The 18,508-nt window shown below is 48.4% G+C and overlaps 1 protein-coding gene across 1 annotated transcript; it reads left to right on the top strand.

The window, feature by feature from the left end:
* Positions 1 to 560: 560 nt before the first annotated feature.
* Positions 561 to 1,550, top strand: NPBWR1 (neuropeptides B and W receptor 1). The gene has a single exon (XM_006204721.3). It carries the CDS (start codon positions 561 to 563, stop codon positions 1,548 to 1,550), a length of 990 nt encoding a protein of 329 aa, XP_006204783.2.
* Positions 1,551 to 18,508: the final 16,958 nt, after the last annotated feature.

Below are 18,508 nucleotides of genomic sequence, written 5' to 3'. Positions count from 1 at the left end.
ATCCGCCGGCCCCTCTGCTGACCGTGCGGAAGGGGCAGACCCTGCCCCTGGACCCGCCAGGTGAGACAGAGGCTGCTGTTGGGGTCGCAGTTAGCAGGGCGCGCGGGACCTCGGGGGACAGCAGCTGGCCGCTGCAGGATTCGCTGGGGTGACCTCCCCGGGGCGGGGTGGGGCTAAAGCAGGGGAAGTGGGTTTCTGTTTTTCCTATAAAGGTAAGGACTCTTCTCCCAGCACTTCGTTTGATGCAGCCAACAGGTCAGAATAAGAGTTCAACAAGTAGCAGAGAGCGATCACGTGGGGCCGGCTGGGCGCCGCGCCGCCTCCTCCCCTCGGAACCGCACTTCTTCCCGGAGCTGCACGTCGACGAGCCGTGCCTGTGCTTCCAGGTCCGCTTTGCAGCCCCGGAGTCCGCGGCGCGGGTGTTCAGGAGGGCGGCGGGAACGCGCCTTCCGGGGAAGGCCGGAGACGGGCTCGGAGCGCGGGTCGGGTCCCCGAGAGCGCAGAGCCCGGCAGGGCGGCGGAGGAAGAGACAGAGCCGCCCGCCGCCCGCCCTCGCCAGGATGCACAACGCGTCGTCCTGGGGGCCGGGGCGCGCCAACGCGTCGTGCCCCGGGCCAGCGCTCGCCTGCCCCAACGCGTCCGGCCTGCCGCCGCCGCTGCCCACGCCGCTGGCCGTGGCCGTGCCGGTCGTGTACGCGGTGATCTGCGCGGTGGGGCTGGCGGGCAACTCGGCGGTGCTGTGCGTGCTGCTGCGGGCGCCCCGCATGAAGACGGTCACCAACCTGTTTATCCTCAACCTGGCCGTGGCCGACGAGCTTTTCACGCTCGTGCTGCCCATCAACATCGCCGACTTCCTGCTGCGGCAGTGGCCTTTCGGGGAGCTCATGTGCAAGCTCATCGTGGCCATCGACCAGTACAACACCTTCTCCAGCCTCTACTTCCTCGCCGTCATGAGCGCCGACCGCTACCTGGTGGTGCTGGCCACGGCCCAGTCGCGCCGGGTGGCGGGCCGCACGTACGGGGCCGCGCGCGCGGTGAGCCTGGCCGTGTGGGGGCTCGTGACGCTGGTTGTGCTGCCCTTCGCCGTCTTCGCCGGGCTGGACGACGAGCAGGGCCGGCGCCAGTGCGTGCTGGTCTTCCCGCAGCCCGAGGCGTTCTGGTGGCGCGCCAGCCGCCTCTACACGCTGGTGCTGGGCTTCGCCATCCCCGTGTCCACCATCTGCGCCCTTTACACCGCGCTGCTCTGCCGCCTGCGCTCCATACGCCTCGACAGCCACGCCAGGGCCCTGGACCGCGCGAAGAAGCGGGTGACAGTCTTGGTGGTGGCGATCCTGACCGCGTGCCTCCTCTGCTGGACGCCCTACCACCTGAGCACGGTGGTGGCGCTCACCACCGACCTCCCGCAGACGCCGATGGTCATCGCGGCCTCCTACTTAATCACCAGCCTGAGCTACGCTAACAGCTGCCTCAACCCCTTCCTCTACGCCTTCCTGGACGACGGCTTCCGCAGGAACCTCCGCCAGCTGCTGGCGTGCCGCGCCGCCACCTGAGCCCGCGCGCGAGGGGCCGGCGCCCCGGCGCTCAGGGTGGTCCCTGACCCGCAGCCTCCCCACCCCCAACCCCACTCCCAACTTGCTGAAGATGCTGGGCTCCTCCCCAGACCTACTGACTGGGACGCGCTGTGGCTGCGCCCGCAGTTTGAATTTGCAAAGCCCTCCTGGTGATGCGGGAGCACGCGGAGTGTGAGGCTCTTAGCGGCTGAGAGCGCACAGACAGCTCCTTAATGCCAAACGGCACCGAAGCGACTCCCAGCTTGACATAGGAGAGGAGAAGGGGGAGGAGAAGGGGGCAGAACTGCTGGGACCCTCTTCCCGTTCCCCTCCTGTCTCTCGCCCAAGCCATCCTCGGCCCGGCTCTCCGGGGACCCGCTGGCCTCTGCACTTGGCTTCTCCGGATTCCTGCACCGGCCGCCTGCGCTTTTGCTCAAGCTGCCGAGCAGCCTGGACTGGGCCCCTAGCCCCTCTCTGCGCGCTCCCACCGCTGGAGAAAGAGGGTCAGGGCGGTCGCTCCCCCCCCCCCCGCCAGGTGCGGAGAGATGCCGAGGCCGCCTGGGTCTTTGACGAGGGGACACGTGAAGCTCGGGTGGGCGGGCAGGGTGAGTGTGTGTGTGTGTGTGTGTGTGTGTGTTTGCACGTGTTTGCGCGCGCGTCCAGCGCAGGCCCGCGGTTTGGGTGAAGGAGGATGGAATTTGGCCGTGATGCCCACACAACAGTGATGTGAGAAGAACGGTGATAATTCTCCTTCCTGTTCCAGTCCCTTCTTTCTTTGCCCTTCCGCGCTCCCACCCCTGCTGTCACCAGGAAGCCCTCCACTCCTCTCGGACTGCAGGGACCCGGCTGCCAGGCTCGGGAACGGCCGGGAGCCCAGAGACCCCCGAGCCGCGGTTGCGGCGCCCCCTGGCGGAGCCGGCTGCCGGCGCGGCGCGTCCTAAAACAGCTGCGCGTGCAGGTGCGCGCACCTGCTCTTTACGGGACTTGGTTGCTGTCGTCACCTCTCTCCAGAGGGCCTCCCTCCCCCACGCCCCTCTGCCCCCGTCGACCTCTCATACTACTTGGAACAGTTACTTGCTATTCTTCGTGAGAGCATTGTTTTTCAAGTCTGAGAACTTTATGAACAGCTATGTCCTAGTCTCACAGTTTTTGTGAGGAGTTGAGATCAAGAGGAAATGCGTGTCCGTTCCTCTCTCCTCGTAGCCTGCATCCTCTCCTCCTTAGGGGGAGCCAGGAGGCTGAAATGATTGGCACCCTCGTCTTTCCCTCTCCTGGCTTCCTTTCCTCAGGGAGCTATGGATTGTTTGTACTAAATCCCTCACTTAGTCCCAGATGGCAACTGGTAGATGTCTGGTCTGGTCCGACAAGGGAAACCCGACAGCAGCCTGTCTTTACGTCTATTGATGGGAGACAGCAGTGGGTTGAGACAGAGGACGGACCCTTGGGCCTGCCCAGCCACAGACAGTTTGCACTCAGACGTGAGGGCAGAGCCTTAACCAGGCTGTGGTCATTGATCACAATATTTGAAAAGGTGTTTTTTCCCCCCTTTGGGATGAATTCCAAACAACAGTGAAAATTTCTAAAAGTATCTGTTTCCTGTGGTCAGTATGATGGGTAATAAAGTGTATGAGTGTTGCTGGCAGGAGATTTTGACTTAGTTTGATGGACATTAACCAATTTCTCAATTACTTACTTTCAAAAAACTTTAGACAAAATAGGTGGAAAGGTAAAACTCTTCCTTAGGTCGGGGGAAGCAAACTCACTCCCTGATTTTTGTAAATAACAATCGCTTCCTTAGCTCTTAAAGCAATTAGGAGCAATGGGGTTATTCGTAGCTATCAGTTTAGAAAATGTAAATTTAGAAACCTACTTTGAATGACAAATAATAGTAAAATTTTAAGAAATGGTTTTTCATCTCCAGTGCATTTTGAATGATACACATTATGGCATTTAGACAGTCCTCTGCTGGCCGGCTTCAGAAGCCTCTTGGAATTCATTTTCGTATCTTTCGCATTTCTTGGAAATGTTCTCTTGATTTTTTTGTGACTCACAACATTATTTTTTTGATCCTCAGTAATCTTTCCAAATTAAAATTTTAAGCTTAGGACAATGGCTGCATTCTCTAAGGTGATGGACACAAAGAGTAAAGTGGACATTTGGCCACAAACAGCCAAGTGTGATGATCTGGATTTGAAACCTCATCTGTCTTCATAAACCCAGGGGCTGTACTTTGACATCTTCTGGATACACAGATCAGGGAGAGCTGTGTGAGCTATCTGTCCACTACATCATCCCTACGGCAGATCAGCCTGACTGTCTTGGAATCTACCAAGAAGACTGCTGGAGAATCAGGGCTGTGTTGTCCACAGCAAGGCACGGATTGGCATCCCCATAGGGTGTGTGTGTGATTAAACAGGATCCAGGACTTCAGTTTCATCCCGGCTTCCTAAATCACTGGATAAACTGTTGTGTCATTATTTCTAGATTGTTGCCTTCCTATTAGCATGTAGAAGTCTGAATCGTAAGTCTCAGACTTCCTTCCCATGACTTAGGTCCTAGGTAGCATAAATATGCCAGAGCAGAGTTAACTCATGTCACTGCATTGCAAAGGTTTTAGCTCTGTGTTGAATTTTTGCTGCCTTCCTATGAACTGTGTTGTTTGGTCGTACCACTTCCGGCATTTAAAAGTGTCCATTTAGTCTCACTTAACTTAGTACAGTTATGTAATGTACGTGCTGAGATGTTATTTTGAGAAATGCAGGAACTCAGCAGAGAAGCTCTGTTTAAAATAAAAGCTGAAACATTCTGTGTGGTGAGTGAATATTCTATTTCTCGAGAACATGGTGTAACTGAGCAGTGCCCTCTGGGGCCTTCCTGGAACAGACAACCCCCACCACCTCCACGACACACATTCATACACCCTCAGTCCTTGTCGGCCTCTTGTAGAAAAACTGTAGTCTCCTAGGCTTCCCCAAGTTCCAAAAAGTACATTTAACCAGAGAAATGAGAAAATGCAGAAAGAAAGAAAACACATCCCAGAACACACAGACGTGTATGCACGTACACACGTGTGTACATATGTGTATGTATATATCTCGCATTATAACATACACAGCATCGCTGTTTTTATCTGTCACTTAATCAAACCTTTGACTAATTTCTGGTTAACAGAGAAAAACTAGGGCTAGAGGACTAGAGAAGAGACTGCCACGAAGGAAAACAATCACTCAAATCAGAGTGGACGGCAGTTCTGAAAGATAACTGTCTGGCTGAATTCCCCCCAAAGTCACCGTGACACACACCTGCAAGAGATGAGGGAGACATGCTACGTTAAAAGAAGCTAAAGAAAAATAATGCTCAGGGGCAACGCACACACATTGACCAGCTCCTGACTTGAAATATCAGCGCTAAAAGAGCTTTTGTGAACAATTCAGGAGATTTGAATATGTATTGGATTTTTTAAATTATTAGGGATTTGGGGGCAATTTCTTGAGTTGTGGTATGATATTGTGATTCTATAGGAGAACTTCCCTATTCTTAGGATATGAAGATAGAAACATTTAGGGACGAAGTGTCATAATACCTGTTATTTGCTTTCAAATTATTTGGCAAGGTACCTGTGTGTACATTTATATTGCTATAAAAACAAAGCAAATACATAAAAATATTTACAGGTAAAGGGAAAACATGCTCACTGTACCTCTGTTTTGGCTTTTCTGTACAATTAAGCACTTTCATAAACCCTTCTGTACATTTATCTTTCATACTTTTTCTGTATGTTTAAACACCTTTTTTTTGGACAGAAAATGCAAATTTACAAAGAAGAAATGGTCTTTGAGCAACATGTTTCTTGTGAACCTATTGGTCCTTTATCCACATGCCTGTGTGTCCAGTCTTGAAAGAGGCCCACGCGTCCGAACTCCTCCTGTGTCCTCTGCAGGCCTCCGACCTCATCGGCCCGAGCCAAGCCACTCAGAAAGCTCCACATTTCCACGTGTGAAAACTCTCCTCGTCTGACCCAGTTTCCCTGTCCCTTCACTGCGGCTCACCCACTGTCCCTTCCTAGTGTGTGTTCCTGGAGACCCCAGAGTGTCCCTCAGAGTCCACTGGTCTCCTTACCACCCTTGGCCAGCGATCTGGACAAGTCCGAGGTGTCACCTTGGATTCGCTGATGATGCCCGGATGTCCTGTCCACAGACGTTTCCTCTGCTCTTCAGACTCGCGTGTCTGACTCCTCCTTCACGTCTGTACTCAGATGTCTCAAAACAGCCTTCCGTGAACAAGCCCCTAAGCAGAACATCTGTCCTTCACCCAAACCTCTGCCCCTCCCCGCCCCCACCCCCCAGGGTGTGCATCGCTCCGTCTGGGTGTGAGTTTTCCGATTCTTTCTCTTTTCCTGCTCCCATGTCCAGTTTACCCGCAGGGGCTTAGGTTGTACCTTTAAAGCAGATCCTGAATAAGTACCCTGCTCTCGCTCCCAGTCTCTGTCCCTCTTCTTTCCCTCCTTCTCTCTCCCTGCCCCTCCCTCCCTCCCTCCCCCCTCCTCCCTGAAGCCCCCCAGAACAAGCCGCCTCCACTGAAACACCCTTGTAACCACGTCCCGCCAGCCACTCCTGCTTCGCTCTGAGCACTCTCTGACCATGCAGCGGCAATTCAGATTCCAGGGAAACAGAACTTCTTCCATTCACTGTCCTGAATCGGCCTTTTCAATAGATTTCCATCACAGTTTGGATGAAGTCCAAACTCCTTGCCATGTTCCGGGGGGCCACACGGTTCCACTCCGGGTGTCCCGCGGCCCGGACCCCCACCAGACCCCGCCCACACTGCCCCACGCCGGGGCTTTGCACCTGCTCTTGGCCCCGGGCGGTGCCTCGGGGCCAGTTCCTCCTTGTCCTCCAGGCCAGCCGAAGTGCTGTCCCCCGAGAAGGGCTCGCCCTGCTGCTCACTGCTGTCCTCTGACTCCTCGTGTGTTTCTGTTGCAGTTTCTAGGTGTTTCCTTTCTTTCTCTCTCTGATTTTGTCTGTCATTCCCACGGGAAGGAGGGCCCCCTGAGGGTAGGCGTGGTGCTGCCTGAGTCCCATGAATCTGTGACATCTAAGGCAGAATGTGACACACGGCGGAGTTGAACTGAACAGGCGAGGAGACCGTCCGACTGCGGAGCGAACCACCACCTCAGCCCGCCCGTGCCTCGGGTTACAAACCACCATGGCAGCCCAGGCTTCCCCAGTGGGGTGCCGCCTCTGCAGCCAGCCAAGGGCTTCCTCCTGTAAGTCTCCCCAGACCCCGAGGGCGGAGGGCGCCCGGCCACTTCTGCTTTGGTGCTGCCAGATTCTAATAGATTCTTTTTCTCAAATAAATTCTTAAACGTTTTAATACACCTCAGTCTAACAGCAGGCACTCAAGGAGTGTCTCTGAATGGAGGGATATATGGCCGAATATCTTTAAATACAGGCATTTAGGGTGCAGGCTGCTTCACTGCGTATTTTATCACTCACGACAATTGTTCAGGGTTTTGGTCCATTTTCTTTGAAATTTTGGGTCCTGAAAACAATTTAAATTCAGAGTAGATAAAAGTCTGTTTTTGAGAAAGGCCACCAGAGGGAGTCCTGAGATAATTTTTGTAGGGAAAAAAAATTCAAGAATTATTCATTATTCAAGTCAGTTGGGTCTTCTATAGAAGGAATTTCACCAGTTTTCTTCCAGAACAGAAACTTTTCTTACGGCTATGTAATTATGTCTGATACAGTAAAACAAAAATTGCAAAATTAGACCCACAAAATTAAAACTTTCGATAGTTACAGATTTATTCTTAAGACAGATACACAATTATGATAACTCTGGACTGAAAAAAGTCAATGTCATTTAGATTTTTTCCTGTTATTTTCTAGGAGTTTTATAGTTTTGATTTTTCACGTAGATCTGTGATCCATTTTGAGTTACCTCTCTCTCTCTGTTTCTCTATATATTGAGATATAATTGACAGATAACATTATGTAAATCTAAGGTGCACAATGTGTTGATTTGTTACATTTATATGTTGCAGTATGATTACCACTCTAGCGTTAGTTAACACTTCTATTATGTCGCATAATTATCATTTCCTTTTTGTGATGAAAGCAATTAAGTTCTAATCTCTTAGCAACTCTGAAGTTTATAATACAGTATTATTGACTATAGTCGCTGTGCTCTGCATTTGATCTCCAGGACTTGCTTATCTACTGATTACAAGTTTGTACCCTCAAACAGCATCTCCCCAGTTCCCATCCTCCTCCCAGCCCTGGTAACCTCCGTTCTACTCTATTTCTACACCGGTAATCGTGTCATTTGCAAACAAAGACTGTTTTGTTTCTTCCTTCCCAATCTGTATAACTTTTAGTTCCTTTTTCTTGTCTTATTGCATTAGCTGGGACTTCCAATAAGATGAGGAAAAGGAGTGGTGAAAAGGGGCATCCTTACCCTGTTCTTGATCTTAGTGGGAAAATTTTTAGATTTTCACCATTAACTATGTTCACATAGGTTTCTGTAGATTTTCTTAAAAAATCAAACTTAGGAAATTTCCTTCTATTCCTCATTTGCAGGCGTTCCCACCCCAGTGTCAGGAAAATGATTTAGGCAGGTGTAAAGGACAACACAAAAGCTGTATTAGAACATTGTTTTTCATTGCAAGTTATAGTTGCTACTATGTTATACTGTATCTTTCAGAAGGCTTGTTCTTTAATAACACGCAGTCAAATGTGGTCAAGAATAGCATTTTCAGACCAGGACGTGGGGGACAGGAGGAGTAGTGGAGAAAACACACGAGAAATGTGGTATTTGCCTTCTCAAGTCCATGCCACCAACAACATGGTCTAAACACAGAAACAAAACTCAACAGTCTTTACAAGTTAAGCAACAGTTTTTGCATGTCACTAGTAGAATTGGTAAATTCAAATGAATAAAGTGAGAGACTCTAAATGAATAATTCTTCCCTAGTTAAGCAAAGAGCTGAAATTTATTTTATTTGAAACTGCTGTGCATTCATGTAAAGGGCATAACAAACAAAAACACAGAGTGTGACTATTAAGAAAACTCTTTAAGGAAAAAAGTAAAATGTAATGGAAATGCTCTTCTGTAAAAGTAAAGCCTCTTTGTCATACTTCAAAATTATTTTCTATTTAGATTTCACAAAACCTTTATTATTGAGTCTATGAATTTTACGGAAAGGGCACTAGTATTTATTCCGTAATAGCAAAGATAAATGGCTTTTTAAGAAAGATTATATGCCTCAAATATTCTTAAATTTCATATCTTCAGCGCTAGCTTCCTGGATTTCATTCTCTATTGATGCTTTGTCCGTGTTCACTAGATGGCACAAGGAAACCAGCATCGCAGGGGCCGGTGGCGATCATGTACTTTTAACAGATGCTGTGAAGGCTTAAATGTTAGCAGGAAAGTGCCTCTGACAGAATCTCAAGGCAAATTCTGAGTTGAAGGTGTCAGGTCTGCACAGATTAGAAGGCATCACGGGGTGTTTGCCTGAGATGCACGTTTGGGCTGCATGTGACTTCCCAGTTCACATCTCTCTCCCTTTTAATATCTAGGATGTGTCGGCCCAGTTTATGAAATCAAGATGATGTTCACACCTCAATGGAATGTCCAATAATCAGTTTACAGAAGTCTTACTGGGGTTACACATCAAAGCATTACGGTGATCAATCAGTATTTGAAAAACAAAAGGCTTTTGTATTATACCCTGGAAATAATGATCCTTTAGAAGACCTGGTACTTGTTTACATTTGTGTGTGTGTGTGTGTGTTCTTTTTTTTTTTTTTTTTGGCATTTCTTACCTCCTTTTCTAGTTAAGGGAAAATGAAAGAGATAGATAGGCTGGTGACAGGGTGCAAGTTCGGGTTTAGTCCAGGGTGGCTTGATGAACGTAGAAAACAAGCGACAATAGAGCCAAACCACAGCACCAGACGAAATGACTCCTACAAAGGCTTCCCTTTACAAGGCCTCCCGTGGCCCCCAAACTGGGTCCCGGGCCTTTCCCACACCCCCTGGCACCCCTCATCTGTGCTCACCACCCCGTAACACTTGCGTCTCGTAATTAACAGTTCCTTCACCTCCTGCACTTGCACCGCAGCTCCCTGAAGGCGGGGGCTGGGTCGTAGCCGCCATCCCTGCGGTTACGAGACTCCTCCTGGGTCAGGAGTGTGGGTTCTGCTGCGCCACAGACGTTGGCCTGTGCTCAGCTCCACCACTTACCAGGTGAGATTCGGGACAAGCTAACCTGGGCTGTGTAAGTCGGGGATTAACAATAAATAAAATAAATGGAGACAACAGTAGTAGCTGCTCCATAGTTTCACTGGGTATTAAGTAAGATAACAGAGGTGAAACACAGTATCTGAACACAGGAAGGACTCAGTAAATGTCACCCACCACTTACTGCTATTATTGTTACTGTTAATAAGAAACATCTGATGAATGAAGGGATGTTAATTCAGTCCTATGAAACCAATTCTCTTTTGGGTTATTGACATTGCTGTGATGTGGACATTTCTCATACTTTGATGTGCAGGATTAGGAAGGTAAAGGAACATAGTCGAATGAGTAGAAAACCCAGATGCACATCCTCTGTAAAGAAGTAGTCGGAAACTTACCTGAAACTTGGAGACAGACAGACGGTCACTGGCTGCTCTTTCAGTGCAGTGCCGGACTTGGTTTTATTGTCTGGACCATCTGTCTCTGCAGGGGCGAAGGTTAACGTGTCGGTCTTTGCCTGGGAGCGATGCAGGTAACTTCTGTCCGTTCATCAGGTGACCCGGGGATTGTGGTCTGTGGTTCTATTGGACTTAAACCAGTGTTATACGTAATGTAGCCGTCTTGTTCTAACATTTTCTTGTCAAACAGCCCATATAAACACAAATTCTTGAGTACTTTGGACTTGGCTTACCATCTTACTGCCTCCTTCATTCATTTCTTAAGTTTAAAAAAGTGTTTCATTTTGTATCTGCACGAGAGTAACGATTTTACATTTTTGAAAATTATGCTCTAACACAGTGTGGTTTAACAATATTTTAGTAAGTTGTGAGTCTCAACTCTGACAGTTCAACAGCAGAGACATTTTCCCACGAGTCTGAGCAGGGTTGTATGTGTAGGGCTGCAGTCTACAACATCTGCATATCCATTTGATTTTCTCTGATGACTTACACCTAACAATTGAAAGTTAAATGTGGAGATATGACATGTTCAACATTTGTTTATTCTTGAACAACCCTGTGGCATAAGTGTTTTTAGTTTAATTCTCATGGAGGGAGCTTTTGAAGAAAAATAAAATGATGGTAACAAACGCACAGGGCATGTTTCAGCCCCCGTGCCCTGTGGCAGAGCGATGCCTCCTCCACTCAGCGAGCTCAGGGGACAGACGCCAGATGAGCTCAGGGAACGGACGCCGGAAGCAGTGTATTTGGGACCAGTATCTGTAGGTACCTTCGCTGTGGGCCCCAATTTTAAATCCTCTGATCAAATATAGTAGTATAGATAGTAACCAAACTGAAGTCTAGATCTGGTTCAGTGTTGGCCAAGGGAAATTTCCCTTTTGAAGAGAACAGCTTTGGAAAGGCCCCAGGAAGCAGGATGAGAATCCGCGGGCCCTTGTCAGTAGCCAGTAACCAGGTGCGAAGGAACGAGGGATCGGAGCGCTAGCGCTTCCTGAAACGTTCCTGATGGGACGTTCTCGGCAAGGTGAGTGCAGGATCTTCCCCCCGGGGACCCAGACGTTTCAGTATTTCTTACACATAAAAGCAGTTTTGAGCACCTGTAGTCTTGAGTGTCTGCAGTGGTTTTACCCATTTTCATCATCAGAACACTCTGGCAGGCAGAAAACAGGTTTATGGTTTAAGACAAAAGCGATTTGATCGGCATTATATACACACAATAGTTTTTACTATAAATTATTTGAAAATGTTGAGACGTTGGCTAAAACAGTGTTTTCCCAGTACTAAAACGATTTTGTAATGACATGTTTTCTATGATTCTAAAGGCACTTTAGATTTCTTAGTTTCCCTGGTCTGTTTCAAGTCTGAGTCTCTACCGTTGCTCTGTTGTGCTTCTATTGACCTGCCAGGCTACCTGCTAGAACACCTGATAAGCAAGCGTCTACTGGACGCAAATGTGGGAAAGCGCGCTTTGACAGCCCAGGAGCAGCCACTTTTTTCCCACTTATTTTGTTACTGTTTCCGGGGGACAGCTTGCTGTTTCGGCAGTGCTACAAGAGCACAGGCGCATTTCCGATCAAAAGAAAAGTACTTCACAGGCAGGAGACCAGGCCACAGTCACCCCCGATGACCCAGCGTTCTGAGAGGTGAATCGTGAGCAGAAAATCCAGGTCGTTTCCCGGAGCAGAAAGACACGTCAGCTCAGAAAGGAAAGCAGAGCAGTCACACGCACACGGCGCGCCGGCTAACCCAGCACGGAATCGCCCTCACCTAGGAAGGAGCTGGGTTACAAATCCTGTTTTGTCCCCGGTTTTATATGAGAGAAGGCTAACACACAGAGCTCACAAAGGAAATGATTGAACCTGCCCTTGTCAAGGCAGCTGGGGAGGTCCGCCGTTCGGTCATTCAGACTCATAACGTCAAACATCTGGACACATCCGACATGCAGCTGTTTGGCTGTGTGAGCAAAAGTTGTCCAAATGGCCGTCTATTTTTTTAAAATTCTATTTGGATATTTTAATATGGGCCATAAGCTCAAATGAGTGAAAAAGGCTGAATGTTTGCATCTCTTAATTAACCTATTTATTCACTCACCAAATACATATCTGAGATCTTGGTAGGTGCCGGGTCTGAATTACGCATTGAAGACACAGTGGAGAGTAAGTCACGAAGGGTCCCCGCCCGCGTGGACCACACGTTCGTGAGCTGAGTCTGTCTTCTCCGCCTCTCTGCACTAGGCTGACCACTGGGGTTGCAGAAACATGGGAAAAGGTTCCTACTTCCAGAGAGTTCACGGCCTAATGGTTGGTCACGTCCAACGCAGGGGAAAGGCGGTGTCCCTGAGGTAAGCAGAGGCGCCACCGGGGTGCAGTAGGAGACAGGTCTGTGACACTGATCAGCCTCAGAGCTGCTGAGACGCTGTTTCACTCGATCAGAAGGAAGCCGCTTTATAGCATTGAATTGGGAGTTTCTTATCGGTCTGTTGGTTTACAGCACACACGCCCTTCGTCTGGGGCCTGAGAGCTGATCACTGAGATGCTGTCGGGCTCTATGTGTATGAATAAGCATGGCCAGGACGTGGAGCTGTACGCGAGACTGACGCGTCGTAACTGACTGTACTTCAAGAAAAATTTTTTAATATTAAAGAAAATAAGAAGAGCAACGAAATACAGAAATAAATGATGAGGTATCGTGACGCTGGCTGTGGCTTTTGCCTCCTAAACGAGAGCTGGAGGTAAACCCCAGGTTTGCTACGCCGGAACACGCCGCTTCCCCGGTCACCGTGGCTGCAGACTGGGGTTTCTCTGTGGCCACCAGCCACCCTTGGGGCCTCGCCTTCAAATTCTTTTCCTCTTCATCTCCTCAATTTGAGGGCAAAACCATGAACAATTTGGGACATAAAGCAGCGCAGCTATGGGCAATTAAATGAACTCAGTAATAATCAGCAGCTCCAGGGCTCCTCGTGGCCGAGCGTCCAGACCTCTGCTTTCACCCTGAGTGGTCGCTAAGGCTGCCTGCGTCTTAAGGAAACGAGGTTCTTAGCTGGCGGTTCAAGGGGCAGGGCCCCTGTTCAGACTAGACCTGAGGCCACCGCTGTCTGGGCCTGCAGGCTGTCCCCCGGGCCCCTCTGACTCATCCCTCTGTCCCCAGCCTGCTCCCTCCCTGTTCCCGCACGGCTCCATTGACTCACTGGCCTGGATTTCCACTTCTCACTCACTGCATGTATATCTTCGTGGTCTCTCCCGGTCATCACAAGTCATCATTTCAAAAGCCCATGATTGTCTCAGGTGCTCATAAAATGGTTCTTGTTTGAAGACTGAACGAGCCTTCGTGGTCATATAGAACTGAATTCAGAACCACCTCCATGTTTATCAGTTTCAGTAAATTGTAGGGGGAGTGAGAGAAAAGTCAGGCTTGCCACTCATTGAAAATGGCCTTTTCATTTCAAGAGCAGAGATTGACCCTCAGGGATAAAGTGCAGACGGCTTGTTTATGATCAAAGGCATGTTTTCTGAAGTCTGCATTTTATAGCTTTTCTTAGAAAATACTATGAATTTTTCTTGCACCAAACGACAAAGTCCTAATTCCAGCAAAAACATACTGGAAGAGGGTCCTGTGCAAGCTACTGACATTCATTGGGCACCTGCAGGTTTCAAGTGTGCAGGAGATCCTCACCACGGCTTGCCCGACTAATTCCCTAACATCTCAGAAACAGACTGTTATCTACATTTTCACATTATTGTGACTCTCTAGTTTGAGGCTTGGGGAGAGTCTATAAAACTTGCTGTATGTCATTCAGTTTGTAGTTGGTAAATGCGACGGGAGCTACACAATTTGGGGGTGAGACGCCTCCTTCCCATTCAGCACCCCCAACGATGTCTGTGCCAGGCAGGGGACAGGAGATTAGCTCCGCTCTCGTCTGCACGGTCACCACCGTGCAAGGACCGGAGCCCTGCCAGGGGCTCCCACGGCAGGGGTTGTGGGGGAAGACTAGCTCCTTGCTCAGTCCTGTGGAAACCACAGGGGGAGCTGGTGTTTGGCTGGAGTTGGGTGTTACTGCCAAAAAGGGTTCCCATTATTAAACCATCCCGGCTGCTGGGCTGAGGGCTTTCGGAGCGCTTCCTGCCTGTGCTGTGGGTGGCTCTAGGCGGAGGCTCTGGAGCATGTGCTGGGGTCTGTGTGACGGGATGCGGGACCAGCGGGCCTCTGCTGTGCCATTCCTCCAGTCCATGTCCCGAGGCTGCCCCCTCTCTCTCCACCTCCCAGTCCTCCCGTGGTGTGGCTGGTGCACCTGGGGACCTTTAGTTGGAGGAGGGAGGAGGAAGCGATAGGAACAGGGTCTTCGCCAGAACTAAAATCGCCCCTCTTCTCTTTCAGCCCACACGAACAGGGCTTGGACCCCTTGGTCTCCATCAGTCACTCCCGCTGAGGCCAGCAATGACCGACGGGTAGCCCCCACAGTGGGTTTCCCCCCGCCTCCCGCGGCTCTGGGCGGGTCTGGCGCAGCCGACCTCGCGTTTTCCAGACACGCGCCACGGGTCTGAAGGCCGCCGCTTTCTCCTGGCTGTCCTCCTGATTGTGGGACTGCTAACCTGCGGAGTCCTTCGCTACTTCTCCCTCATGCCTGCAGCCTGAAAACACTGGGGTGTCCACAGCCCTGTTCTCAGACTCAGTTTCTCAGGCTGCGTTTCCTCTTATGTGACCTCAGTCCGTCTACGGTTAGATGCAGGCTCACTGCTTCCAAGTGCACTTCTGGACTCTGACCCTAACTCCCTTTAAAGCACCAGACTTACCTATGCACCTGCCTGCCTGACGCTGCAGACGTTAGGTTTCTACGAGGCATCTCAGTTCCCACGTGCTTTCCTTCACACTTGGTCCTTTCTCAGTCTTCCCCGTCTTGGTAAATGGTGACTCCGCCTCTCCAGCTGCTCAGGCCAAAAACCTTGGTGTCTCCTTGACCTCCACCTTTCAGTTGTATCCTATGTCCAGTTTGTAACAAATTTATCACCTCTGTCACTTCTAACCTCAAAATACACCTATGATTTGCCACTTTCTCATCTCCTCCTCTGCCATCACGCTGATCACAGCCACCATCACCTCTTCTGGGGTGACTGCGGTGGCCGCTCGTGGTACCTGCCTTATCCCTTTTCCCACCTGAGTCTCACGCTGTTGGTTTCTCAAGCTGGAAAGTCAAGTGTGCAGCATGAAGGGAGCGCCATGTCCTGCTCCCTCTGTTTATTCACTATGTTAGGACTTGTGGCATTTGAGATTTTCACGTGCTGTATTTATCTTCCACTTAAATGATTTCCTAAGGTAATCTAGCTCTTTCATAGAGGACACTCTTTTTTCTTATAACACATTTATTGTGGGGTGGATACTGCAGAGTAAACTACACATATTTCAGATGTACAATTTTTGAATTTTGATAGATGTATGGAAACACATTCTTAAGGTTCACTTTCAGTTTAGAAAAAATCATTCATATGAAAACTTTTAGGATTCAACAACTTTGCCTTCCCGTGACAAAGGGTATGGAAAACAATTGAAGTACAGATACCAGAGGCTGACTGAGGTGGTGTCGTGAGTCCCAGTTTGTATCAGAATGGGGTTGTTTTTATGGATTCTCATCCACGTGAGTTCTGAGAGGAAAGAGGTGGGGGTTCCCTGCAAGGCCAGCCAGTCCGTTCTCTCTAGCCGGACAGAATGTTTTCCTTCCAAATGAGCCTTTCAAACCTCTGCCCTGCTGAGGCGACACCCTGGCGCTCCGCAGCGCGGGATCGTTTTGGCCGCCGAGCTGTCGGTGCTCATGATCTAAAGGCGGCCAAGAGGATGGCGCTTTGCGCATTAAATACTCCCATGGCTGCCCTGGTTGACAAGGACCATTTGTCTGCTTGACATCAAAATAGCCCAAGTCACTGGGTCACAGTTTCTTGTCGTCTTGGAGGGGCTTTTCCTTTCTAGTTTATCATTCCTTCCAAACAGACGTCTTGCTAACACAGTGGTAGTTTGCCTTGGCATTTTCTATTCCCTGTTTCTTTTATTAATTTAATTTAATTTTTAGAAAAATTTTTTCTATTGAAGTATAGCCAGTTAACAACGTGGTGTTAGTTTCTGGTGTACAGCACAGTGATTCAGTTATACAGATACATATGTTCCTTTTCAGGTTCTTTTTCACTGTAGGTTATTACAAGGTACTGAATACAGTTCCCTGTGCTGTACAGTAGGACCTTGTTGTTTATCCATTTCACGTATAATAGTTAGTATCTTCAATTCCCAAACTCCCAATTTATCCCCATCCCCCTTCCCTCGGTAACCATAAGTTTGTTTTCTATGTCTGAGTCTGCTTCTCTTTTGTAAATAGTTCATTTGTCTCGTTGTTTTTTTAGATTTCATAGCATATATCCGGAGGAAACTAATTCAAAAAGATACATGCACCTTAATGTCCACAGCAGCACTATTTACAGCAATCATGACGTGGAAGCAACCTAAGTTGTCTATCAACAGATAATTGGACAAGGAAGATGTGGTGTGTGTATACATTGGAATACTACTCAGCCATAAAAAAGAATGAAATAATGCCATTTTCAGCAACATGGGTGGAACTGGAGATTATCATACTAAGTGAAGGAATTCAGACAGAGACAGACAAATATCATATTTCTTATTTCTTTACCCCTAACTTTCCTAAGGCTTGAGTGCTTCCTTTCACGTGTGCTGCTTCAAGAAGGAAATACAATTGCTCCCTTTTCTAAGGCTGTTAAAACTACATAAAATCACTTGATGCAGTTTCTTTTCCAATGCTGTGACGACAGCTTTCCTGTTGGAAAACATTTTTAAATTCTGTAAAGTCTTATTAAAGTGATTATTAAAACAACAGTTTACTCAACACAGGAGATTGATGAATGCCAACACTTGGTCATATTCTTCAAACTTTTAGAAAAAAAATGAAAATTCTTAATAAATTTGAAATTGTCCTTGTAATTCTCAAGTCATTCCTTCTCCACTGCATGAAGCATTTACATGAATCAACACAGATCCTTCCAATTCATCTTCTTTTATCCATCTGTCTATAGGTCTATCCATCTGTCTACCTATCCGTCATCAGCAATACTTACCCTGAAGTTTCCACTTCATTTTACTGATCTTTCTTGCCTATTTCTATGCCTATACAATGTTGTATTATTACTTGAGATTTAAATATATATATATATATAATTGTCAACGTCAAATGGGACAGGTTTTAACTTTTTGTTTTTCTTCTTTTCAGTTATCTTAGACTCTTTTAAAACTTAATGTTTCCATAAAGTTTTAGAACCTGTTTGTCGAATTATGCAGGATATTTTAGTTCTGTTGAGGTGTGGTATCCAATACACTGCATATATTTAAAGTGTTTAGTATGACCATCTGACACATGGGTAATGTATTTCTCATTTTCTAATAATCCTGTGGAGCTGAAACCATCACCACAATCATGGTAATGAGCACCTCCATCACCACCCAAAGTCCTATCCAGTGTCAGTGCCCGCGCGCTGCCCCTCTGCCACCGTGCTATAGGGGAGCTTGTGGGGAGACAGTAAATGACAGCTGAGACAGTGCCAGAGAACGAGCCGTGGTTCTGAGAGGTGGTGAGCTGGGCATCCGCATCACAGCTGGACCACATCTGGGCTGCTTTACCTGCGGCTCTCTCTCCACTGTGTGGGCTTTGCCTCACTCTGAGATGAGAACTGGGCAACTCGCGACTGGTGCCTCTACCTTTGAATGGTCCTTCAGCAACAGGTGGCTGTGAGCCTGGTATTTTTACCTCTTCCTTCGGGATTTGGAGTGGTGCTTCCCTGCCCCCACCCCCTATACAGAGGAAATAGAGAGTGGGTTTTTTGGGTTGTTTTTCCCCAGACAGGTAACTCTCCAGTGTTGACATAGAGAACCAAAATACTCTCATTCTTAGAAAAAGTTACCTTTACCACATCCAAACTGCATATCCAAGCCAATTTATAGCACTGTTCCCATGACGAAAATGCATTTAAAGTTCCAAACAGTCCTGGTAGAAAGGAACTTGGTGAATATGATGTGTGTGTAAATTGGGGCTACCTGTGGGGTACAGCCTACCCTGCCATGGGGCTCTTCCTTGTAAAGGTCATTTTCAGCTCATTCTGCTTCAGATATTTTCTCCTGTTTGTCTCTATGTAGGTAGCTATTTCTCTTTTTGGTTATTAAGAGAAAATGAAAGTTCATTTCGCTGGAAGCTGTTCTTTGCTCCTTTCC

The sequence above is a fragment of the Vicugna pacos genome, chromosome 29 (assembly GCF_048564905.1).
Source record: "Vicugna pacos chromosome 29, VicPac4, whole genome shotgun sequence".
Lineage (NCBI taxonomy): Eukaryota > Metazoa > Chordata > Mammalia > Artiodactyla > Camelidae > Vicugna > Vicugna pacos.
This window is presented reverse-complemented; position numbering and strand designations above follow the sequence as displayed.

Coding starts and splice junctions, on each gene's coding strand:
- NPBWR1 (XM_006204721.3), top strand. CDS start 561: ATGCACAACGCGTCGTCCTGGGGGCCGGGGCGCGCCAACGCGTCGTGC.